Source organism: Elephas maximus, chromosome 7 (assembly GCF_024166365.1).
Source record: "Elephas maximus indicus isolate mEleMax1 chromosome 7, mEleMax1 primary haplotype, whole genome shotgun sequence".
In the NCBI taxonomy this organism is placed as follows: Eukaryota; Metazoa; Chordata; class Mammalia; order Proboscidea; family Elephantidae; genus Elephas; species Elephas maximus.
This window is the reverse complement of record NC_064825.1, coordinates 26,531,002-26,558,669: the sequence shown is the minus strand read 5'-3', so window position 1 is coordinate 26,558,669 and position 27,668 is coordinate 26,531,002. Positions and strand designations below refer to the sequence as shown.

At 38.9% G+C, this 27,668-nt stretch overlaps 1 protein-coding gene across 4 annotated transcripts in view; it reads right to left on the bottom strand.

Annotated features, from left to right (window-relative positions):
- Positions 1 to 6,184: 6,184 nt before the first annotated feature.
- MRE11 (MRE11 homolog, double strand break repair nuclease) overlaps positions 6,185 to 27,668 on the bottom strand; it is a 78,920-nt gene continuing 57,436 nt past the window's right edge. For 3 of the 4 annotated variants that reach the window (XM_049889511.1, XM_049889510.1, XM_049889509.1), the window contains exons 17-20: positions 18,911 to 18,969; positions 16,825 to 16,892; positions 9,410 to 9,485; positions 6,186 to 7,046 (exon numbers count right to left, since the gene is read on the bottom strand). In XM_049889511.1, the coding sequence (XP_049745468.1) occupies positions 6,990 to 7,046; positions 9,410 to 9,485; positions 16,825 to 16,892; positions 18,911 to 18,969 (260 nt within the window). In that variant the 3' untranslated portion in view covers positions 6,186 to 6,989. Of the gene's footprint in view, positions 7,047 to 9,409; positions 9,486 to 16,824; positions 16,893 to 18,910; positions 18,970 to 27,668 lie in introns of all 4 variants that reach the window. The other variant, XM_049889512.1, reaches the window with a different exon arrangement.

The following is a 27,668-nucleotide window of genomic DNA, read 5'->3' as shown; positions in this document are numbered from 1 at the left end:
AGATCTAGTGATCAGTCATGGTAAACATATACACGTGCACACATGGCAATACCAAGCTACGTGAACCAGCTTCAGAGAGATCAAACTAGGATACTAGTATTTTCACACCTTGCTAATGAACACTGAGTTCAAAAACATTAAAAGGAAACTAGGTAAGAAAATGAGGAAATCTGAACAGTTTTCATTCAAGAATACAGAAGTTCTTTGGATTCAAAAAATCAAATCTTTATTACATAAAACTTCCATAATTTTAATGGCAGTAGGTTTTAAAAAGCCACAAAATGCTATGGAATTAATGCTATGCATGTGACAGATGCAAAAAAAGGCTATCAGATTATTTCTTGGAAAAGTTATCTTTAAATGTAATATGTTTCAAAGAGAAAATGTTACATTGGGAGACTCTTTTTACTCAATTTTCCTTAATAAGGATTTTTCTGTTTATTAAAACATTAAACATTTTCTTCTTGAACTTTTGTAAGTCAAACCCATCAAACTGACAATTTCCCTATTAACATGCTGAGCTAGGTGAAATATGTAAAGCAATTTACATATAAGATTAGAAGGCTGATTTTGGTATTACTGCACAGATTTAGTACTACTGCATAGGTTTCAAATTTATTGCAAAACTACCCTTTCTTAATTTCAGATTTGCAGTTGCATCATCCTAACTGCATCTAATGGTGGAAGCACCTCCTTGTGGTACGAGGAAGCGCATCTAAATTACAGAAGTCAGGACTGGTTATCTAGAGGAGAGGAGGCAAGTACACTAGCTGGACTTCTGGGCACTACAGCAGCTGCTAACTGAAAGGTCGGTGCTTCAAACCTACCAGCTGCTCCTCCGGAGAAAAGACCTGGCAATCTGCTCCGTAAAGATTACAGTCTAAGAAACCCTATAGGGTAGTTCTACTCTATCCTATGGGGTCACTTTGAGTTGAAGTCGACGACAGTAATGTTCTACTTCTTGACCTGTATAGTAATAACAAGACTGCTCACTATACACAGTGAGTGCCAGAGCTCCATGGGACTGCCTTGTTTTTCTGGGTCTTGCAAATTTTCCGCCTTTGACAGGGTGCAGTCTTACCACTTCTATATCATCCATTTTAGTGGGAAATATTTTATTTTCCTTCTCTGACAGGTTTCTGTCTTACATAGGTTCCAGCTTTCACAGGTTTTACTGTAATTGTTAAACTGTATGTACACATATTTGTGTGTGTATATATATACATACACACATACACACACACATATGTGTGTATGTATATATATATACCACTCACCTGTCAGTTTGTTGTACTGTGGTGGCTTGCGTGTTGCTGTGATGCTGGAAGCTATGCCACCAATATTTCAAACACCAGCAAGGTCCATCTTGATGGACAGGTTTCAGTGGAGCTTCCAAACTAAGACAGCCTAGGAAGAATGACCTGGCAGTCTACTTCTGAAAAAACTGACAAGTGAAAACCTTATGAATATCAGTGAACATTGTCTGATACAGTGCCAGGAGATGAGCCCCTCAGGTTGAAAGGCACTCAAAATATGACAGGGAAGAGCTGCCTCCTCAAAGCAGAGTCAATCTTAATGATGTGGATGGAGTCAAGCTTTCCGGACTGTCACTTGATAAACAGAATGTTTCAAAGGGTGGCTTGAGACAACCAAGTATTATAATGAAAGCTGCAAAGACCTGGAGTTAGAAAACCAAAAGGGAAGAACACACTCGGCATTTCCTAAGCTGAAAGAAAAATTTAAGCCTAGAAGTTGCAATTCTGAAGGATTCTATAGGCAAAATATTTAATGACGCAGAGAACATGAAAAGCACATGGAAGGAATACACAGCCACTACACCAAAAAGAATTGGTCGACATTCAACCATTTTAGGAGGTAGAATACGATCCAGAACTGATGCTATTAAAGAAAGAAGTCCAAGCTGCACTGAAGGCACTGGTGAAAAACAAGGCTCCAGGAACTGATGGAAAACCAACTGAGACGTTTCAACAAACGCAGCGCTGGAGGTGCTCACTCATCTATGTCAAGAGATTTGGAAGAAAGCTACTTGGCCAACCAACAGGAAGAGATCCATATTTGTGCCCATTTCAAAGAAAGGTGATCCGCTAGAAGGCGAAAATTACTGAACAATATCATTAATATCACACCCAAGTAACATTTAGCTCAAGGTAATTCAAAAACGGTTGCGGCAGCACATGGACCGAGAACTGCCAGAAATTCAAGCCAGATTCAGAAGAGGACATGGAAGGAGGGATATCATTGCTGACGTCAGATGGACCTTGGCTGAAAGCAGAGAACACCAGGAAGATATTTGCCTGTGTTTTACTGACTATGCAAAGCCATTCGATTGTGTGAATCATAACAAATTATGGATAACATTGTGAAGAATGGGAATTCCAGAACACTTCTGTTCACGAGGAACCTATACATAGACCAAGAGGCAGTCGTTCAAACAGAACAAGGGGATACTGCCTTGTTTAAAATCAGGAAAGGTGTGCGCCAGGGTTGTATCTTTCACCATACTTATTGCATGTGTATGCTGACCAAATAATCCAAGAGGCTAGATTATATGAAGAATGAGGCAACAGGGCTGGAGAAAGACTCATTAACAACCTGTGATATGCAGATGACACAACCTTGCTTGCTAAAAGCAAAGAGGACTTGAAGCACTTACTACTGATGAAGATCAAAGACTACAGCGTTCAGTATGGATCAACTGAAAAGAAAAAAAAACAACCATTGCTGGTGACTTGATTCCAATTCACAGTGACTGTACAGGACAGAGCAGAACTGCCCCATAGGACTTCCAATGCTGTAAATATCGAGTGCTTTAACCACTGCACCAGCATGACACCTTCAGGATGGATTATAACTCAACATAAAGAAAAATCTTCACAACTAGACCAACAAGCAACATCATGATAGAGATAATATTGGGGTTGTCAAGGATTTCATTTTACTTGGATTCACAGTCAACACCCACGGAAGCAGCAGTCAAATCAAACAACAGATTGCATTGGGCAAATCCACTGCAAAAGACCTCATTAAAGTGTTAAAAAGCAAAAATGCCACTTTAAAGGACTAAGGTGTGTCTGACCCAAGTCATGGTATTTTCAATAGCATCACATGCATGCAAAAGCTGGACAGTGAACATGGAAGACTGAAGAATTGACACATTTGAATTATGGTGTTGGCAAAGGATATTGAATATACTATGGACTGCCAGAAGAATGAACAAGTCTATCCTGGAAGCGCAGCCAGAATGCTCCTTAGAAGCAAGGATGGCGAGAGTTTGTCTCATGCACTTTGGACATGTTATTACGAGGGACCAGTCCCTGAAGAAGAACATCAGGCTTGGTCAGTGAAAGAGAAGACCCTCAATAAGGCTGATTGACACAACGGGTGCAACAATGGGCTCAAACGTAACGATTGTGAGAATGATGCAGGACTGGGCAGTGTTTTGTTCTGTTGTACACAGGGTCACTACAAGTTGGAACCAACTCGACAGCACCTAACGACAACATATATAAACCAAAAAAACCAAATCCGTTGCCATCGAGTTGATTCCGACTCATGGTGACCCTATAGGTCAGAGTAGAACTGTCCCCTAGAGTTTCCAAGGAGCGCCCGGTGGACTTGAACTACCAACCTCTTGGTTAGCAGCCATATCACTTAACCACTAAGCCACAAGGGTTTCCACAACAAACATAATCAAAAAACCCAAACCAGTTGCCGTCAAGTCAATTCCTACTCATAGCAACCCTGTAGCACAGAGCAGAACTGCCCCAAAGGGTTTCCAAAGAATGGCTGGTGGATTCGAACTACTGACCTTTTTGGTTAGCTGCCAATGTGTTAACCACCGTGCCACCAGGTATATATGTGTGTGTGTATATGTATATATGTAGATATATAAATATTTTACTGGCTTTTCTGTTTATATTTCACAATTCCTAAAGTTGAGAAAAAATTTTTTAAATGTACATGAATTAAAGGTTGCGTGTTTACATCCCTGAATTTTCTAAGCACCAGTAACATTTCCTAGAATTTTCCAGAACTACAATGCATTCTTAAACTTGTAAATGGACTATTGCATTTTTATGATAGGAAATAAAACACCAAAAAAGAGACGAAAAAAAAATTCTTCGGTTAAGTGACAGGATTCCCTACAGACATTTTTCTCAGAATGTTTTCATCACTGCTGTCTCACAGCCTCCAAGATTATTTGCAGGTCTCTGGAATCATCTGAAAGACAACTACACACCCACACCAACATGTCTGAAAATTGTAAAAAGAATTAGATTTTGCTGCATCAGTACAGAATATCAGTTAAATATGCGGTATATTTAACTATGCAACAATAATTAATCAAAAGGTGTTTCTTTCACATTTTAATTATCTTATTTCCAGGGCTTGACACACACTGCTGTTGTTGTATCCCATGGGGTCAATTCCAACCCACAGCGGTCCTACAGGACAGAGTAGAATTGCCCCATAGGGTTTCCAAGGCTGTGAATCTTTATGGGAGCAGGTCACCAGGTCTTTTTTTTCCGTGGAAGGGCGAGTGGGTTCAAACCACCAACCTTCCCAGTAGCAGCCGAGCACTTTAACCACTGCGCCAGTACTATTCACAAAATGACTTGAATTAGCTGTAGAGATTTTCACCCTCTGTAACTGCCATGGAATCACTCTCCTTGGCAGCTAAATGCAGCACATTTAGCAGCTCTTTCATACTCTAGAGCAATTTTTAAAAAGGGAGAAAGCCTTATTAGGCTACTTTTGGGACATCTCCTCACTACCACCCTCACCAGCCATTACCTAACTGGCAGTGGAGAAGAGCTATTAGCTGACGCTGCCTATAGCTCAGTCTGACAGTCAGTGTGCCATGTGTTGGGACTGCCACCCCGTACCAGCTTCCACGCCATCATGGAAAACAACTACCACCCCTAACTGAATCTCTCCTTGGTTCAGGTACTGGGGACATTAGAGTTAAATTCCACTAATGATGTGGGTAGATCTGGCTGAGAATACTGCACAGGACAATGCCTTCTAGTGAGTTAATGCTATTGGCATTGGCTAAAATCATCCTTATACTCACGTGTAGAAACCCTGGTAGCATAGTGGTTAAGTGCTATGGCTGCTAACTAAAAGGTGGGCAGTTCAAATCCACCAGTCGCTCCTTGGAAACTTTGCGGGAAGTTCTACTCTGTCCTATAGGGTCGCTACGAGCTGGAATCGACTGAAAGGCAACGGGTTCAGGCATGAAAAATATTTTTTAAGAAACTCATTAGAATGTTTTATTACAAGTTTTGACTTAGGCCATTTCAAAGAGGCTATAATATAGAGGCAGCTGCTATCCAAATGTTCTTTTATAATTTGACATATCTCAAGTATGACTATTCTGATAGTCATGAATGTTGCTGAGTCAACTGTTTCTGCCGAAGAAGAAATGTCAGGCCTCTGTACAGTCAAACCTACGCCTTCCTTAAGGAGTATTTAAATATAGCTACCTCATAAGATTAAAACAAAAAATATTCTCAGGGGCCTTTTTACATAGTAAGATTATTTAATTTAAATTTAAAGAGAAATTTTTTTTCCCCTTTAAAACAATTAAGAAAAAGGAAGCTTAATATGGGCTACTTCACTAAGATTTCCAAAACTGCTCGTTCAGAGATGTTTTATATGAACCACTGGTAAGATAAAAATATCATTGAGAAATCTTGGCATTAATGTTCCACAGAAGTTATATTTGAACATTTTAATCTAATGAAACCATAATGTTCAACAGACTACTCTATCTCAAAAAAGTTCTTCAATATTTTCCAAAATGATATTTAAAAAAATTTTTTTAACCCTTTTCTTCTTAGAAACAGATAAAAAGAGAAGAATTATAAATGACAGAGAATAACAGAGAAAACTACTACCACTCAATGGGAACATAACCTTTCAGCATCTTTGCTACAAGTGGAGTAACTCAAGGTACATCTGACAGACTGTTCTTTTTTTTTTTTGATATCTGAGACTTTTAATTGTATTACTCATCCCTCCCAAGGAGACCTGAGATTTTTAGATAGGTGGCCTGCCATTGACTGCAGGTGATTATTACATGGTAATATCGATTACCCTTTTTTCTATTATTCATAACCTTAGACTAAGATTTTAAATCATACTAATATGTTCTCATAATTTTTGAACATCCTTTTTTAAAATAATTTTTATTGTGCTTCCAGTGAAAGTTTACAAATCGAGTCAGTCTCTCACATAAAAACTTACATACACCTTGCTACATCAGACTGTTCTATTTTTAATACAAACTTACATCTTATTTTTGAAGTACAAGGTACATCTCATCATCCAAAATCTCAGAAGCTGATACTGTAACAAGCATTAGAAAAAGAAAACATACTTAGCAACAAACAGCTTAGGTGCTATTTCACATATATTTTTTTACCTACAGGAAATTCAGAATCTCTAAAGAAGTTAAATTTTATAAGCTGTTTTCCTCAAATTTGGTTAAATGTAACCACATTAAAATACTGGCATAGTCTTTGATCATGAAGCAGAAATGTTTAATGGTAGATTTACTTTCTCCTTCACTCAAGAATGATATTTAAGCAAAGCTCTTCATAAGTAAGATGAACACTAATACATGTCAGGAAAATAACATTCTAAATTTTACAGGAGCATCCCCAGGTTATATTAACAACCATATTAAAAACAAGGAGGAAAAAAGCTATTATGTTCTTGAGCTGAGAAGTTTCTCAAATAATGGAATCATGTTCAGGAAATACTATTCAAAAATATAGTTAAGTTCTTATATATCACTTCTCTGTTAAGCAAGCTTCTTTTGAATTCTTCAGTCAAGAGCAACACTTAAAAAAAAAGGAGCTATCTGACAACTATTCCTAAGAAAATTCTTCAGCTGTAAACTCTTGCTTGCAACATTTCAATTCTTCCTGAATTCTGAACATTTCTAAGTGACATTAAAATTATTATCTTCTGGTTCTTCTTAAAGAATTAATGTTCATAAAAGGGTCATCATCATCATCCTGCAATGACATAAAAATGCAATGTTAGTGATCATTCCTGTACTTCATTAAGACAGAAGTTTTTATGGGCAAAACAAGAGTCATTTTCTCCTTTCATGGGGGGGGGGGTGGGCGGAGAGAACACATTTTTCTATGTCCTTTAAAAATGTGAATAGCTTGTCCATATGTTATCTTCTCTCTTCCTTCCTTTCTTAATAGCTACTTCAGTGTTGAAACAAGTAAGTCCAATTAAATTCTCAGTGCACATAAATAAACCTCTAGGGGATAGGGATGAAGAAGTGAAGCGCAGGACATTTTAAGGGCAGTAAGACTATTCAACGGCAGCGGGGTTTTTTAAGACTATTCTGCCGGATACTGTCATGGTGGATCTATGATGTTACGCATCTGTCAAAACCCACAGGACTGCACAGCACGAAGAACAACTCTAAAGTAAAGCACGGACTTTAATCAATATTGGTTCATCGACTGTAACAAGTGCAAGACATTAAAATAATAGGAGGAACTGCATGCAGGTGGGAGGCGGTATAGGAAACTCTGTACTTGCTGTACGATTGTTCTATAATCCTAATACTACTCTAAAATATAAAGTGCATTAAAAAAAGTTTTAAACAAGAAAAAGAATTATCCTGTTCTCTCTTTCTGTGTATACCTACACTACATATACACATTTCTTTCAATTATTAACCTTCATAAAGGCAAATCAGTATGGGTGAGCCAGAAAAATTACTACTCCTCAAATCATTACTATTTGTTTTTTCAATAGGTTTTGTCCCACTTATATTTTATTACTGGTATATCTGCTGCTCTGGACAATTCAGAGCCAAGAAAATAATGAAGCCACATGGAGAAGCTCTAACTCAGAAAGAGGTGTAATTCTTGTTTCGCTATTACCCATTCAATGCTAGAAATAGCTAGCTACTCCCGGACTGATGCAAGAAAAAACCGAGCAAAGCAATCTTTCAAACATTTTTTGGGAAAAGCTGATGAAGTATTTCGGTTTCAAAGCTTTCTCATGCTGCTGAGCTTCAGATTATATGCAAAGTCAAAATAAACAGGAATACTGGATATTATTTAGGAACTTAACTAAACAGAATAAAAACTAACAAATCTTAGATAAGCCAAGTTATATATTTGATGTGGATACTGTAAAATTGATTCTTATGTATTCTATAAATACTCAAAAGAGAAAAGCTAACTTTTTACAAATTTTTGTTTTATTTTTAAGACATTAATAAAAAGCGATAATTATTTGGTGTCATTTGGATTCACTGGTGGTATTACCACATTGAAATGTTGCCTACAATAGTTATCTCTGGTGAGAAATGCATGCCTTGAGATACAGAAATCCACTCTCATCTACTGATTTATTCTCTGCTGTCAAACACAGAAATTGCTAATAAACCAGAGATAAACACAAAACGAAATAGAGAATGTGCTAGTAGTTCTTCTTTGCAGTTAACATGAACCAGCTTACGATTTTAGCTCTGACATGTAACCATGTGCTTATTTAGATGCTTTGAACTTAACAAACAAGTCAACAACGGCTGACCTCCCTCTCATGGGCAACATGTTATTAGATGGGTAGATTGAGCTTTCCCTGCCATTTTTCTCTGCTGCCTGCGTTTGGGTTGAGTCCTCTCCTCAAGCTGCTTCAAAACCACAGCTGGGATACAGCGAACAAGATAGAAACAGATGAAGTTCCAAATCTGGGAAGTTCCCAAAAACTTGGGGAGGCCTCTCAAATGGCAGCCATGGAAGTGAGGCAAAGGCCGGTATCATTTGGTCATGTATCTTTAATTCAACTTAATTGAAAAACAAATGAATAAAGGCAAGAGGCAAGTATTTCTTCCTATTCCTTCTCATTCAAGTTAGAAGAGATTTTTTGGTTTTCTGGTTCAGGCACCATATTGAATTTAAGGTCCTTCCATACGACCTCCCAGGTAGTATCTCAGTTAATGCCTACAGACTTCTGTGACATAAAAATCACGGCCACGTATCACCTTGTACAAGATACATGGAGAGCACAAAGTGGGCACTTAATAAATAATCTCTTAAAACAATATTAAAAGCTTCTGGGATATCATCATGATCATAAGCATTTTTCCAGAGACAAATGACAAAAGCTGGCAAAAACTATTCTGATCTTACTGTTAACTGGGCAAATTAGTAAGAGCTGAGTAACATCCATATTTCAAAAATTCACAGATATGAAAATATCTGAAAAAATTACACTTATGGACGCTTAACAGATGTTACTTACTGACTACAGTTCAAAACAATATTGTCAGTGAAATTAAGCAGCAGTGCCTATTTACATTTTAAAAACAGTTAAAAATTAACATTTAACAATATGACTTTATTACCTCATCTGATTCAAAATCGACCCCTTTAGCTATCTGGACCTGGGACACGCGTTTGCTGGATGATACGCCCGGCCTCCTGAGGCAAAAACATGGAAAACAAAGAAAATGAACCACGGAATTTATCAAAAGTGCCTACTACAGAATTTATCAAATTTAGCTAAGTTTTTCAATCTAGTGGCACTCATGAATAAAAATAACTAATACAATTCGTTTCAACCAATCTGAGAGGCAGTAGGACTTAATGGTTAGGAAAAGGATTCCGGAGCTGAGATCTGAATTCCAGTTTTGCCATTTACTAGCTGTGTGGCCTTGGACAAGCTACTTAATCTCTCTGTGCCTCAATTTTCTCATCTGTAGAGGGTAACAATAGTGCCTACCTCATCAAAAAAAACAAAAAACAAAAAACCAAACTCGTTGCATTGGTCAATTCCAACTCATAGCGACCCCACCTCACTGGTTTTTTTTAAAGATTAAATGTGTTAATATACTTAAATATGTGATACAGTACCTAGTACATTTATTATTATAGTTCTTAGCATGTATTAAAATGTATCTACTACCACATCCCCCATTTCTGAAAACTGTGACATTAAAATATTTTTTATTCAAACCTCAGTTATGTTTCTGTAATAGGATAAAAGGATCTTAGGAAAGGCTCACCACTCTCCAGAGTTGCCTCACTGCTTGTATTACCTGTGTTCAATCCAATTTAAACAGCAAATACTTAAGAGTGTTTATTCCTTGCCAGGTACTATGATAAAAATCAGTGAACAAGAAAATCATGATTCCTACCCTTACGAAGCTTAACTATGGTAATGGAACTCTTATACCGATACATGTTTTTATTAATAAAGAGTTGTAAATCATTTTAGATCAGGAGCCAGCAAACTATGTTCCCTGGGTTAGATCCAGTCTATTTTATTACTACTTGTAAGCTAACCGATGTTTTTCACCTTTTGAAATGGTTACATTTTAAATGGCTATACAGGGACTACTAACAGCCTTCATTTGATTTTGCCTCTTGGTCCACAGAATCTAAAATGTTTACTATTCAGCCCTTTAAGAAAGTTTGCCAACTTCTGTCTTAAATGATAGAAAGGCAGAGCAGTGTTTGTGAAATCCCAACCAAAAATTTTAACTTGCTCTGGGATGTTATTATACCAAAAGAAATACGTCCGAAGGTCTTGTCAGGCAAATAAGTGTAAAGGGGTGAAGAGTAAAGGGGGTCTAGGAGCCCTGGTGGTGCAGTGGTTAAAGCACTCAGCTACTCATCCAAAGGTTGGTGGTTTGAACCCACCAGCCACTCTGTGGGAGAAAGAACTGGAGGTCTGCTTCCTTAAAGATTTACAGCTTTGGAAACCCTATGGGACAGCTCTACTCTGTCCAACAGGGTCAGTATGAGTCAGAATTGACTGGATGGCAGTGGGTTGAGGGGATAGGGGGGTAAAGGGAATCTTATGTCAGAGAGCAACAGAAAAATCCACAGGTCCTTATGCACAAAAGTAAAGGACAAGAGGATTTGACGAGCAAATTTGAAAAGCAACAAGGCTTCTGAGATAGAGGACTGTGAATTTATCAATGGATCCATCTGGGGGAGTCCCAATCTCTTGTATCTGACTTGAGCAAAGAATTGGTCAGGTGTTGACTTGTTTCCACCTGTGACAGAAAGAGGCAGGCCATCAAGAGAAGAAGCCACAGTGCCAAAGTTGGCAAGTTAGGTTGCTGCGCTGTTGTTGGTGCTGGGGAAGAGCAAGGGGAGGCGGCTGAGACTTGTAGAAAAAAATACCCACTGGGATCTGACCCTGCTTTCTGATGTTTTCTCAGGAAAATAACCAATGGGGCCCAGAAACACACCAAGCAACTATGGTGGGCCCTGGCTTCTTTAATCATGGCAGCAGCCATAATCTGGTTCATAACAATACTATGAGGTAAATACTATTATCTCCATTTAAAAAATAAGGGTGCTGAGGCCCAGAGAAATCAAATAACTTGCCTAAGGTCCATCTCTAGTAAGTGGCAGAGCTTAAATGCTATAAATTATAAGTGAAAAAACCATAAGCACTGTGTCACCATTAAATAATTCTGTAAAAACAGTGTAAATTATTGTCATCCAGTTAGTCATCAGAAACACAAATCTGCCAAGGCTGATTTCAGATTTGTTTCCCAAACGTCAATTTCTAAATGTTGTTGTTGTTAGGTGCCATTGAGTTGGTACCGACTCCTAGCAACCCTATGTACTACAGAACGTAACACTGCCCGGTCCTCCGCCATGCTCACAGTCGTTGTTATGCTTAAGTCCATTGTTGCAGCCACTGTGTCAATCCATCTCGTTGAGGGTCTTCCTCTTTTCAGCTGACCCTGTACTCTACCAAGCACGATGTCCTTCTCCAAGGACTGATCCCTCCTGATAACATGTTCAAAATATGTGAGATGCAGTCTCGCCATCTTTGCTTTTAAGGAGCATTCTGGTTGTACTTCTTCCAAGACAGATTTGTTCGTTCTTTTGGCAATTCAATATTCTTTACCAACACCACAATTCAAAGGTGTCAATTCTTCAGTCTTCCTTATTCATTGTCCAGCTTTCGCGTGTATAAGATGCGAATGAAAATACGATGGCTTGGGTCAGGCGCACCTTAGTCTTCAAGGTGACGTCTTTGCCCAACGCAATGCATCTCTTGATTTCTTGACTGCTGCTTCCGTAGGTGTTGATTGTGAATCCAAGTAAAACGAAATCCTTGACAACTTCAATCTTTTCTCTGTTTATCATGATAATGCTTATCAGTCCAGTTGTGAGAATTTCTGTTTTCTTTATGTTGAGGTGTAATCCATACTGAAGGCTGTGGTCTTTGATCTTCATCAGTAAGTGCTTTAGATCCTCTTCACTTTCAGCAAGCAAGGTTGAGTCATCTGCATAACACAGGCTGTTAATGAGTCTTCCTCCAATCCTGATACCCCATTCTTCTTCATATAGTTCAGCTTCTCAGATTATCTGCTCGGCACACAGATTGAATAGGTACGGCGAAGGATACAACCCTGATACACACCTTTCCTGACTTTATACCACACAGTATCCTCTTGTTCTGTTCGAACAACTGCCTCTCGATCTATGTACAGATTCCTCATGAGCACAATTACATGTTCTAGAATTCCCATCCTTCGCAATGTTATCCATAATCTGTTATGACCCACACAGTCGAATGCCTTTGCATAGTCAATAAAACACAGGGAAACATCTTTCTGGTATTCTCTGCTTTCAGCCAGGATCCATCTGACATCAGCAATGATATCCCTGGTTCCATGTCCTCTTCTGAACTTCTAAATAGCCTCTCATACTTTAAATGATTTTTACTACTTGCACATGGCTTAAGAACTTCATCTATTATCTTAAGAAGCAGCAGCGGGGATGAATTCTGGAACAGAATGCCTGGCTTGTGTAACAAGCTGGGTGAACTAAGGTAAGTTACTTAGACTAATTGTGCTTCACTTTCTTCGTACGTACAATGGGGATAATAAAGTCGTAACTATATCTACTTCCTGAGGTGGTTATGGGCATCAAATGAGCTCACAGCAGCACCTGACACACAGGAAGTGCTGGACAATTGCCATTTATTATTCTTGTTACTTCGTAACTGAGAAATCAACACATACTTTGCCTACTGAAAAACAGACAGTTCAAAAGGGTAGCAAAATCAAGATTTTTTTCTTTGATGCCTTTAAACATATGTTAACATGCCAAACTATTACTTTCATTAGTTCCAATGATCAAAAAAAATTGTTGCTGTTGCCTGCCATCAAGGCTGCCATGAAGTTGGCCCCTGACTCATGGGACCCCCATGCACAATGGAACGAAATGTCACCTGGTCCTGTGCCATCCCTATGATTGGCTGCCTATCAGACCGCTGTGATCCGTAGCATTTTCACTGGCTTATTTCTTGAAGTACCGTATTTTTACACATATAAAGCACGCCTTCTACATCTGTTTGCCAACCACGTCCACCCTCCTCCACTGAAAGGTATTTTTGTGAGGGCACAATGCTAATTTTTTTTTTACACCAACATGTAAAAGAAATCGACATGGTGGCACTTATGAAAAGTTGGGTGTGGTTGGCAAACAAATGTAAAAAGTGCAGGTTATTTGCATAAAAACTACAGTACATCACCAAGCCTTTCTTCCTAGTTCACCTCAGTCTGGAAGCTCCACTGAACCCTGTTCGGCATGATTGCAATAAGCAAGTCTTCACTGACAGGTGAGCAATGCCTGCCCATGATATTCTGCATACTGTTGACGGTGAGTGGATTCCCACTCCTAACGACCCGATAGGACAGAGCAGAACTGCTCTGCCAGTTGCCAAGGAGCACTTGGTGGACTGGAACTGCCGAGCTTTCGGTCAGGAGCTGTAGTGCTTAACCACTATGCCACCAGGGTTTCCAGCACGGAAGGTGAGAATTCTGCCACTGAACAACCAGTAAAAAAATAAGGCCCCCATATTAGCGAAACTTCCCCATTCTGCTCAACTACTGGTCCACTACTGAAAAAAAACAAACTAACAAAAAAACAGAAAGCTGGGCCTGATCATATGTGTGTGTTTTAATTTACAAAGGCAGGAACAACCAAACAAGTATTCTCAAAGAGATTCCTCCTTCAATGCCTGAGATATCCCAATATTCTTCTAGGAAATCTTTTCCCAAAGTGAATTTCAGGTGGGTTTCCATCAACTGGAACCAAAGGAGTCCCGTTTAATACACATAACTCAGCTTAAGGAATTCAAGTAAACCTTTGTAGGAGCTAAAAGAACTCCCTTAACTGCCTACACCACAAATACATGAACCAACCTGAACTATGCCAATCTGGTATTTTTTATTCCTTCTACAAAGGCCAGAACTGATTTCTTCAACTCTATACACATCTGAATTTTCCTCATGTCTCTCTTGTTGCTTCTCTTCTGCTTTACCTAAGCACTAAAAGCTGAAATCCCAGGATTAGAACATCCGCCCTCATCGCTTTCAATTTTTCTCTTCCAAGGTGATCCCACCCATTTCAATGGCTTTAAATACCATCTATACACTGTTGATAAGTAATTTAGGTACTAGTCCAAACCTCTCACCTGAGTTCTGGAATCATGTATCCAACTGCCCATTATGGAAATATCTCCTCCTGAAAATTTCATAGGCATCTCAAACTTTACATGTTTAAAGTCTGAGCTTTGATTCCCTTTGTCCCCTTCAAAAATCTGCTTCTTTCTTCTTCTTTTTTTTGCCCTTGAGCACTACCTAACTGCTCAAGCAGGTAACCTGGAAATTAATCATGGTTCCTCACTCTCCCTCACTCCAAACATTCCATCTACCCCAAGTTCTGCCATGACTACTTCCAAAAATGTACTTCCTGAAACCATCTATTCTCTCCGTTTCCGCCATCCCACCCTGGTGCAAGCCTCCATCATTTCTCTTACCTGGACTATCTACAATAATCTCCTTTCTGATCAGCCTGTTTCAACTCTTGTCCTCCCACATCCATAAGGATCCTTTATAAATGTGAATCAGATCATGTACTCCTCTCTTGAAATCCTTCAGTGACTTCCCACTGCATTTATAATAAAGTCCAAAACCCTTACCATGCTCACTTGTTCCTGCTTATGATTTACCCCCGACTCTCCTCTCCAACTTCATCTCATACCACCTCTCTTTCCACCACGCTTTAGCCATATTAGTTAGCTCCTCGATCACACTGAGCTTGCTTCTTGCCCAGGAGTCTTTTCATATGCTTTTCCCTCTGCTTTTTGCAAGGCCAAATCTCCCTTATTCTGAAACTTTCAGCTTAAGTGTAACCTCCTCACAGGCTTTCCCTGATCAAGTACATACCTACTCCTGCTGACATTACTCTTTTTTATTGCACCTTGTTCATTTCCATCAAAGCATTCTTACACATCTGTTGATCATCAGCTCAAATGTCAGCTTCTTTGTGAAATCTGCGATGACCTTTCCCAGAAAGGCATTGGCACTTGTTAGACTTCACTGAATCAGCTGCTGTCGAGACGGTCTGATTCTGACCTATGGCAACTCCACGTGTGTCAGAGTAGCACTGAGCTCCACAGGATTTTTAATGGCTGATTTTCAGAAGCAGATTGCCAGGCCTTTCCTCTGAGGTGCCTCTGAGTATATCTGAACTTCAATTATTTGTACCACCCCAGGACTACAAAGGTTTTATTGTACTTGAATAAAGCATTTATCTTGGTAGAATATAGTGCCCTGTAATTAGCATACCAGTAAAGTGTAAATTCCTTGAAGGGAGGGACATTTCTTTCATCTTTCTATATCCCTAGCACCTAAAAAAAAAAAAAAAGCACCTAGCATAATATTAAACTGAGTAAGTATGTGGATGTGGAACTACATTTACCAATTTTTCAAACACAGACTCTTAGTTCACATAAAAAGTATATTCTTGATGGGGTCAATATCACCCCAGGAATGAAAATTGGTTCCTGGGAGAGGTGGAAAATCTTAGATATCAAAATGGTTTTTGGATTCCCAAGTGCATCTCTACTTGATAAAAATCTCATTATTTAGTATATAATGTCTTTCATAAGGGAGAAATTAAATTTATCTTATTTTAATTAATTTAATCAAATTTTACTTTTCTCCTTACATATTGAAGAAAGATTGAGCTCATAAACAAATGTTTGAGATAATGGTCTGACTGGGACTAGCGGGATCCGGGAGGTCATGGTCGCCAGGCCCTTTGTTAGCTCAAAACTGGGACCATTCTCGAAGCCAACTCTTCAGACAGGTATTGGAGTGGACTATCAGACAGAAAATGATACTGGTGAGGAGTGAGCTTCTTGGCTCAAGTAGACACATGAAACTATGTGGGCAGCTCCTGTCTGGAGTCAAGATGAGAAGGCAGACGGGGACAGAAGCTGGCTGAATGGACACAGGGAATACAGGGGGGAGAGAAGTGTGCTGTCTCATAGCAAGATGTATATAAGTTTTGTATGAGACACTGACTTGATTTGTAAGCTTTCACTTAAAGCACAATTAAAAAAAAAAAAAAGTTTGAGAAATATCAACATAAAATTTTTTCTTCAAACTCCCCCGTATTTCTAAAACTCTTGCTCATGTCATTGCTCTCAGCTAGGATCATCAGTTCTCTATCAAGAAAATCACTGGGTAATAAAGACAAAAGGAAACAAACTATAGGTTACTTAAATTTTCAATAAAAACACTTATAATAATGCTGTATCGACTCTACAGAATAGTTCTTGGTCTTTTTTTTTTTTTTTGTATATCTCTCCACATACTTTATTAGTTGAAAAGAAATCTGTTAAATTTCTATGGCATAGAAAAATGTATAGGTGTAGAATTCTGGATCATTTTTCAAGTTCTCAGATGTTTCTTTTTGCAGTAAAACACTGTCCTACCTTTGATCTGTTTTTGACGAGGTGGGAAAAATGTCGTCTTCCTCATCTGACTGCTCCACTTCAATCACCTGAGGGAAAAGACAAAACAGGAGTTTTTGCGGGAATGGAACCATCTCAGTAAAAATGGATCTTAAGGTGTTTTTTAAAAAAATATACAAAAAGGCCATAAGGAGGCAGAAGCCATGTAAGCAGCAACCTCCAGAACCAAAGCCCAGCCCCGCCCTCCTCCAATGCCGTCTTCATTCACAACGGGTCTTCTGATCTATAGCTCTGGGCGTGCTTCCCTCCTGGCCATCACAGCAGCCCAGGTGTCTAAAGCGACATCCAGCTAGATCAGTAAACGGCTCCCTAAGCTCATGTGCTGACAGTGCCCGCTGCTTTTCTTCTTGGATCCTCATGTGAAGCTAGACCATCAACGTTCAGCGTCCAATTTTAAATGAGGTAAAGACCACGTTGGAAGTGCTGTATATTTGTATTTCTGTTACATCTGTCCCTGTTAAATGCCATTTTTTAGTTTTAAGTCCAAATGAAGATATTTGATTCTATCATCCAAATCCTAGCTATTCCTCTACATTTTTGTTATCCTGATGTTTGCTAAACATATCAGCTATGTCTTCATCTATGGAGAAAAAGCGCAGATAAGGATGAATTCAAGGAGAGAATACTGGGAAAGAACACCCAAGGACTCCCCTCCAGGCTGAAAGATTAAGCAAGTCATTAAGTGCAATTGTTCAAGCAGCTATGAATCCAGACAATACTTCTGTATCTTGTGCATAAATTATAAGGAGATTGTCTTGTGTGCCTTGAAGGAATCAAATGCATTCAACATCCTCCTGATTTACCACTGCGCAATCTCAATCAAAAAATGTAAAGAAAAAGTCGGTTTGGCATGGCTTGGCTCTTTTCGAACTCATATTCTTGCCTTATGATAGAAAAATGCACACATGATAATAAATTTATTTTCAGATATGTTCATCTTGAAGCAATAGCTAGGCAATAGTTAATTGCAAATAATTAAATGGAGCTAAGGATAAAAGTATTATTTTCTTATAAAAAAGGGTAAAAGTTACCACTGGTATACTCAATATAAGCAGATAACAGCCAGATTTTTAAAAAAGCAGGAAAAAGATGATGTTAAGAGAGATAAAAGAGCAAGACTAGAATCAGGACAGGGAAGATTTCAACGTATCTGTTGATCACCAGCAGTCAGTTGTGCCAAAAGCTTAAGAGATCTAGAAGCAATGAAATACGAGAAAAGGCTACTGGGGGAGTATAATACAGAGCAGTGGTTCCCAACTGGGAGCCATTTTATATCCCCCTCTACTCTGGGGGCATTTGGCAAGATCTAGAGACTTTTTTGATTGTCATGACTAGGGGAAGGGTTGCTATTGGCATCCAGTGGGCAGAGGCCAAGGATGCTGCTTAACATCCTACAACGCATAGGACTGGCCCCACAACAAAGAACTGTCCGATCCAAAATGTCAATAGAGCTGCTGTTGAGAAACTCTGATCAAGATGGAAGAGTATTGGCTCGGGAGTTAAAATACGTGGCTTTTGAGAGGGAGGTAATAGGAGAGACAAGCCCACACTGGACTCTTCTTGGAATTCAAAAGTAGAGCAAAAGGCTCTTAAATGAAGGCTCTAGCATAAATCTATAGTGAAGAACACAGAGGTCCTTAGATTCTTACTCTTAAATGCGTCTCAATTATCAGCTATTTGGACACAAGCCAGAGTATTACGAGAGCGTAAGTGGCGAAAGGAACTCAGATATAAGTAAAACCTCTATATGCACTGAGCTCACCTTCAATATTAGCATGCCATGCATGGGTCCTCTTGGTTCAACACTGTTATCCATAAAAATACACATATATTTATGGATTTCCAATCATAAGACCCATTATTTAAAATAAAACAAAAATAAAAGCACAAATTCTAGAAGCTCTCAGGTCTAAATGATGAACAAGCTTCTCTCCAGCTTTAATATTCTACCCTTTTTCTTTTCTTTTTTTTTTTGGTAGATCCAAGAATTAACAATTGATAATGAAGGATTTTAAACACAAAAGCTTTTTTTTTTTTTTTTCCTTACCTCTGAATAATTCTTAGTAGCAGCATTACCGGAGGGCTGTTGTCTTGCAGGTTTAAAGACTAGGATAAAAAAAATGAAACACTCACTAGGTTATTCTTAAAATAACTTAAAAATCTGCACGTTTCTTTAGCTAAACATTTTTCAGTCCTCTCTGCAATCAGCCATGATGATTAATTATAAAACCATCTTAATTTTTTTTTTATTCTGGAGATTTTTGTTAACTGTTGTTGTTACTTCCAACTCATAGCGACCCTATGTACCAGAGTACAAAATACTGCCCCGTCCTGCACCACGCTCAACAATCATTGTTACGTTTGAGCCCACTGCTACAGCCACTGTTTCAATTCACCTCGTTGATGGCCTTCCTCTTTTCTGCTGACCCTTTACTTTACCAAGCATTATGTCCCTCTCCAGGGACTGATCCCTCCTGAAATGTCCAAATTATGTAACACACAGTCTTGCCATCCTTGCTTCTAAGGAGCATTCTGATTGTACTTCTTCCAAGATGCATCTGTTCACTTTTTTGGCAGTCCATGGTATATTCAATATTCTTCTCCAACACCACAATTCAAAGGCATCAATGCTTCTTCGGTCTTCATTATTCATTGTCCAGCTTTTGCATGCATATGATGCGACTGAAAATACCATGGCTTGGGTCAGCCGCACCTTAGTCTTCAAGGTGACATCTTTGCTTTTCAACACTTCAAAGAGGTCTTTTGCAGCAGATTTGCACAATGCAACGTGTCTTTTGATTTCCTGACTGCTGCTTCCACAGGTGTCGATTGCGGATCTAAGTAAAATGAAATTCTTGAGAGGCGGGGCCAAGATGGCGGACTAGGTGGACGCTACCTCAGATCCCTCTTGCAACAAAGACTCGAAAAAAAAAGTGAATCGATCACATACATAACAATCTACGAACCCTGAACAACAAACACACATTTCGAGATGGAAAACGAACAAATACGGGGAAGCAGTGACTGTTTTCGGAGACTGGAGCCAGTGTCCCAGTCAGCGGATTTTCTGGAAAAACTAGTTTCCCAGTGATGGCTCGGAGACAGCAGTCCATATCAAACCACATAAAGAAGCAGACCATGACAGCTTCTACAACCCCCCAAACAAAAGAATCAAAATCTTTCCCAAATGAAGATACAATCCTGGAATTACCAGATACAGAATATAAAAAACTAATTTACAGAATGCTTCAAGACATCAGAAACGAAATAAGGCAAACTGCAGAAAAAGCCAAGGAACACACTGATAAAACAGTTGAAGAACTCAAAAAGATTATTCAAGAACATAGTGGAAAAATTAATAAGTTGCAAGAATCCATAGAGAGACAGCATGTAGAAATCCAAAACATTAACAATAAAATAACAGAATTAGACAACGCAATAGGAAGTCAGAGGAGCAGACTCGAGCAATTAGAATGCAGACTGGGACATCTGGAGGACCAGGGAATTGACACCAACATAGTTGAAAAAAAATCAGATAAAAGAATTAAAAAAAATGAAGAAACCCTAAGAATCATGTGGGACTCTATCAAGGAGGATAAGTTGTGTGTGATTGGAGTCCCAGAACAGGGAGGGATAAGAGAAAACACACAGAAAATAGTTGAAGATCTCCTGACAGAAAACTTCCCTGACATCATGAAAGACGAAAGGATATCTATCCAAGATGCTCATCGAACCCCATTTAAGATTGATCCAAAAAGAAAAACACCAAGACATATTATCATCAAACTTGCCAAAACCAAAGATAAAGAGAAAATTTTAAAAGCAGCCAGGGAGAAAAGAAAGGTTTCCTTCAAGGGAGAATCAATAAGAATAAGTTCAGACTACTCAGCAGAAACCATGCAGGCAAGAAGGGAATGGGACGACATATACAGAACACTGAAGGAGAAAAACTGCCAGCCAAGGATCATATATCCAGCAAAACTCTCTCTGAAATATGAAGGCGAAATTAAGATATTTACAGATAAACACAAGTTTAGAGAATTTACAAAAACCAAACTAAAGCTACAAGAAATACTAAAGGATATTGTTTGGTCAGAAAACCAGTAATATCAGATACCAGCACAACACAAGGTCACAAAACAGAACATCCTGATATCAACTCAAATAGGGAAATCACAAAAACAAATTAAGATTAATTAAAAAAAAAAAAAAAGCTCATAACAGGGAATCACTGAAGTCAATATGTAAAAGATCACAATAATCAAAAAGAGGGACTAAATACAGGTGGCACAGAGCTGCCATATGGAGAGTCATACAAGGCGATATAGAACAATACAAGTTAGGTTTTTACTTAGAAAAATAGGGGTAAATAATAAGGTAACCACAAAGAGGTATAACAACTCCATAACTCAAGATAACAGCCAAGAAAAACGTAACGACTCAACAAACATAAAGGCAAACACTACGAAAATGAGGATCTCACAATTTACTAAGAAAAAGTCTCAGCACAAAAAAGTATGTGGAAAAATGAAATTGTCAACAACACACATAAAAAGGTATCAAAATGACAACACTAAACACTTATTTATCTATAATGACGCTGAATGTAAATGGACTAAATGCACCAATAAAGAGACAGAGAGTCTCGGACTGGATAAAGAAACATGATCCGTCTATATGCTGCCTACAAGAGACACACCTTAGACTTAGAGACACAAACAAACTAAAGCTCAAAGGATGGAAAAAAATATATCAAGCAAACAATAAGCAAAAAAGAAGAGGAGTAGCAATATTAATTTCTGACAAAATAGACTTTAAACTTAAATCCACCACAAAGGATAAAGAAGGACACTACATAATGATAAAAGGGACAATTGATCAGGAAGACACAACCATATTAAATATTTATGCACCCAATCACAGGGCTGCAAGATACATAAATCAAATTTTAACAGAACTGAAAAGTGAGATAAACACCTCCACAATTATAGTAGGAGACTTCAACACACCACTTTCGGAGAAGGACAGGACATCCAGTAAGAAGCTCAATAGAGACATGGAAGACCTAATTACAACAATCAACCAACTTGACCTCATTGACTTATACAGAACTCTCCACCCAACTGCTGCAAAGTATACTTTTTTTTCTAGCGCACATGGAACATTCTCTAGAATAGAAGACATACTAGGTCATAAAACAAACCTTTGCAGAATCTAAAACATCGAAATATTACAAAGCATCTTCTCAGACCACAAGGCAATAAAACTAGAAATCAATAACAGAAAAACTAGGGAAAAGAAATCAAATACTTGGAAACTGAACAACACCCTCCTGAAAAAAGACTGGGTTATAGAAGACATCAAGGAGGGAATAAGGAAATTCATAGAATGCAACGAGAATGAAAATACTTCCTATCAAAACCTCTGGGACACAGCAAAAGCAGTGCTCAGAGGTCAATTTGTATCGGTAAATGCACACATACAAAAAGAAGAAAGAGCCAAAATCAGAAAACTGTCCCTACAACTTGAACAAATACAAAGTGGGCAACAAAAGAATCCATCAGGCACCAGAAGAAAACAAATAATAAATATTAGGGCTGAACTAAATAAATTAGAGAACAGAAAAACAATTGAAAGAATTAACAAAGCCAAAAGCTGGTTCTTTGAAAAAATTAACAAAATTGATAAACCATTGGCTAGACTGACTAAAGAAACACAGGAAAGGAAACAAATAACCCGAATAAGAAACGAGAAGGGCCACATCACAACAGACCCAACTGAAATTAAAAGAATCATTTCAGATTATTATGAAAAATTGTACTCTAAAAAATTTGCAAACCTACAAGAAATGGATGAATTCCTGGAAAAACACTATCTACCTAAACTAACACATTCAGAAGTCGAACAACTAAATAGACCCATAACAAAAAAAAATAAATAAATTGTGGTATATTCACACAATGGAATACTACGCATCGATAAAGAACAGTGACGAATCTGTGAGACATTTCATAACATGGAGGAACCTGGAAGGCATTATGCTGAGCGAAATCAGTCAGAGGCAAAAGGACAAATATTGTATAAGACCACTATTATAAGATCTTGAGAAATAGTATAAACTGAGAAGAACACATACTTTTGTGGTTACGAGGCGGGGGAGGGAGGGAGGGAGGGAGGGAGAGGGTTTTTTACTGATTAATTAGCAGATAAGAACTGCTTTAGGTGAAGGGAAGGACAACACTCAATACATGGAAGGTCAGCTCAATTGGACTGGACTGGACCAAAAGCAAAGAAGTTTCCGGGATAAACTGAATACTTCAAAGGTCAGCGGAGCAAGGGCGGGGGTTTGGGAACCATGGTTTAAGGAGACTTCTAAGTCAATTGGCAAAATAATTCTATTATGAAAACATTCTGCATCCCACTTTGAAAGGTGGCATCTGGGGTCTTAAATGCTAACAAGCTGCCATCTAAGATGCATCAATTGGTCTCAACCCACCTGGAGCAAAGGAGAATGAAGAACACCAAGGTCACACGACAACTAAGAGCCCAAGAGACAGAAAGGGCCACATGAACCAGAGACCTACATTATCCTGAGACCAGAAGAACTAGTTGGTGCCCGGCCACCATCGATGACTGCCCTGACAGGGAGCACAATAGAGAACCCCTGAGGGAGCAGGAGATCAGTGAGATGCAGACCCCAAATTCTCATAAAAAACCATACTTAATTGTCTGACTGAGACTAGAGGAATCCCGGCGGTCATGGTCCCCAAACCTTCTGTTGGCACAGGACGGGGACCATCCCCGAAGACAATTCATCAGACATGAAAGGGACTGGACAGTGGGTGGGAGAGAGATGCGGATGAAGAGTAAGCTAATTATATCAGGTGGACACTTGAGAGTGTGTTGGCATCTCCTGGCTGGAGGGGGGGATGGGAGGATAGAGAGAGTTGGAGGCTGGCAAAGTTCTCACGAAAGGAGAGACCTGGAAGGGCTGACTCATTAGGGAGAGCAAGTGGGAGTAAGGAGTAAGATGTATATTAACTTATATGTGACAGACTGACTTGATTTGTAAACGTTCACTTGAAGCTCAATAAAAGTTAATAATAAAAAAAAAATGAAATTCTTGATAACTTCAATCTTTTCTCTGTTTATCGTGATATTACTCAATGATCCAGCTGTGAGGATTTTTGTTTTCTTTATGTTGAGGTGTAATCCATATGAAGACTGTGGTATTTGATCTTCATCAGTAAGTACTTCAAGTCCTCTTCACTTTCCGCAAGCAAGGTTGTGTTATCTGCATAATGCAGGTGGTTAATAAGTCTTCCTCCAATCCTGATGTTCTGTTCATCTTCATATAGTCCAGCTTCTCGCATTATTTGCTCAGCATACAGACTGAACAGGTACGGTGAAAGGATACAACTCTGATGCACACCTTTCCTGACTAAACCGTGCAGTATCCCCTTGTTCTGCCCAAATAACTGCCTCTTGATCTATGTACAGGTTCTGGAATTCCTATTCTTCTCAATGTTATCCATACTTTGTTATGATTCACACAGTTGAATGCCTTTGAGTAGTCAATAAAACACAGGTAAACATCCGTCTGGTATTCTCTGCTTTCAGCCAAGATCTATCTGACATTAGCAACCATATCCCTGGTTCCACATTCTCTTCTGAATCTGGCCAGAATCTCTGGTAGTTCTCTGTCAATATACTGCTGCAACCACTTTTGAATGATCTTCAGCAAAATTTTGCTTGCATGTGATGTTAATGATATTGTTCGATAATTTCCACATTCACTTGGATCACCTTTCTCAGAAACAGGCATAAATATGGATCTCTTCCAGTCAGTCAGCCAGGTAGCTGTCTTCCAAATTTCTTGGCATAGATGAGTAAGCACTTCCAGTGCTGCATCCATTTGTTGAAACATCTCAATTGATACTCCCTCAATTCTTGGAGCCTTGTTTTTTGGCAATGCCTTCAATGCAGCTTGGACTTCTTCCTTCAGTACCATTGGTTCCTGATCATATGCTATCCCTTGAAACGGTTAAACGTCAACCAATTCTTTTTGATATAATGACTCTGTATTCCTTCCATCTTCTTTTGATGCTTGCTGTGTCGTTTAATATTATCCCCATAGAATCTTTCACTACTGCAACTTGGGCTTGAATTTTTTCTTCGGTTCTTTCAGCTTGAGAAATGCCGAGTGGGCTCTTCCCTTTTGGTTTTCTATCTCCAGCTCTTTGCCCATGTCATTATAATACCTTACTTTGTCTTCTTGAGACGCCCTTTGAAATCTTCAGTTCTTTTTTTCATCATTTCTTCCGTTTGCTTTAGCTGCTCGACTTTCAAGAGAAAGTTTGAGTCTCTTCTGACATCCATTTTGGTCTTCTCTTTCTTTCCTGTCTTTTTAATGACCTCTTGCTTTCTTCATGTACAATGTACTTGATGTCATTCCACAACTCTCTGATCTCGGTCATTACTGTTCAATGTGTAAAATCTATTCTTGAGATGGTCTCTAAATTCAGGTGGGATCTACTCAAGGTCATACTTTGGCTCTCCTTGACTTGTTCTAATTTTCTTCAGTTTCAGCTTTAACTTGCATATGTGCAATTGATGGTCTGTTCCACAGTCAGTCTTGAGCCTTGTTCTGACTAATGATGTTGAGCTTTTCCATCGAGTCTTTCCACAAATGTAATCGATTTGATCCCTGTGTATTTCGTCTGGCAAAGTCTATGCGTACAGTCACCGTTTATGTTGTCGAAAAAAGGTATTTGCAATGAAGAAGTCGTCGGTCTTGCAAAATTCTATCATGCAATACTCTGGCATTGTTTCTATCACCAAGGCCGTATTTTCCAACTATAGATCCTTCTTTGTTTCCGACTTTCGCATTTCAATCACCAGTAATTATCAATGCATCCCAATTGCACATTCAGTCAATTTCAGACTGCAGAAGCTGGTAAAAATCTTCAATTTCTTCATCTTTGGCCTTAGTGGCTGGTGTGTAAATTTGAATAATAGTCGTATTAACTGGTCTTCCTTGTAGCTGTATGTATACTATCCTATCACTGACAGAACTGTAGTTCAGGAGAGATCTGGAAATGTTTTTTTTTTTTTTTTTTGATGATGAATGCAACGCCATTCCTCTGCAAGCTGTCATTCCCTGCATTGTAGACCATATGACTATCTGATTGAATATGGTCAGTACCAGTCAATTTAATGATGTTTATGCATTCCATTTCATTTTTGACGATTTACAATTTTCCCAGATTCATACTTTGTACATTCCAGGTTCCGATTATTAATGGATGTTTGCAGCTGTTTCTTCTCATATTGAGTTGGGCCACATCAGTAAATGAAGGTCCCAGAAGCTTTACTCCACCCACATCATCAAGGTCGACTCTACTTTGAGGAGGCAGCTCTTCCCCAGTCATTTTTTGAGTACCTTCCAACCTGGGGGCTCATCTTCCAGCACTGTATCAGACAATGTTCCGCTGCTATTTATAAGGTTTTCATTGACTAATTCTTTTCAGAAATAGACTACCGAGTCCTTCTTCCTAGTCTGTCTTATTCTGGAACCTCAGCTGAAACCTGTCCACCATGGGTGACCCTGCTGGTATCTGAATACTGGTGGCATAGCTTCAAGCAACATGCAAGCCCCCACAGTATGACAAACTGATAGACACGTGGAGGCAGATGGAATTATTTGTTCAAATGACGCAATGCCTAGCTGACAGTCTCATATGATTTCCCAGCTTATCTGAATATAGTAACGAGCCCATAACCCGTTGCCGTCGAGTCCGACTCATAGCAACCCTATAGAACAGGGTAGAACTGCCCCATAGAGTTTCCAAGGAGCGCTTGGTGGATTTGAACTGCTGATCCTTTGGTTTGCAGCCACAGCACTTAATCACTGCACCACCAGAGTTTCCACAGTAACAAGCAGTGTTCATAAATACACTCACGCTAAAAAATATTTTGCAGAAAAATACCCAAAGGATAAAATCTGATCATCTGACTGAATTCCAAATATACTGACGGTAAGCCTCAAATGGGCTTCATTCATGAAACCCATCAAGAAAGAAACAGCCCTAACTTCTTCCTGCTTTGTAGTCTGTGAATCCTTTCCCTGTGGCTGTGTTAGGAGCCGTGTGGTTCCATAGGAACTTCCTTATCTCCTCCACACTGTTAGCCATATTCAATACCAGAAGCGGGATACACCAGAAGGGGAATTCCAGAAAACAGCATACCTTTTATTCCATTAGAAACCTTTCCTTGGAATCCTTAACTTTTTTAGCTTTATAAACTTGGCCAGAAACTTGAAGCTTAGCTCTTTATCTTTCCCCTTGAGACCACAGCCTAGAATAAACCTTGAATAGTCAATTACAGGTTTATTTTTGCCTAAGCATTACCAGTTTGCTAAAAAAGTAAAATCTGCAAAAACTGGAACCTGTGTAAGACAGAAACCTGTCACAGTAGGAAAACACAAATACTTCCCACTAAAACGAGCAATGGAAAAGTGGTGAGACTGCACCTTGTCAAAGGTGGAAAACTTGTAAGGCCCAGAAAAACAAGGTAGTCCCATCAAATTCTAGTTCTCCCAGATTTTACTGTATATAAAAGTGTCTCCCCTAAGACAACCCCCAAATCAAGCAGGGCAAGGACGAAAAGACAGAGACTTGAACAACCCAAAACACTCAAAATATTGTGCAAAGTCAAAAATTCTTCTAGTCAGGAAACCTCAGGAATATTTCTAGCTAGACCACCTTTTATGATTAACTCATTCTTCCTAGTCCAGGTTCTATCCC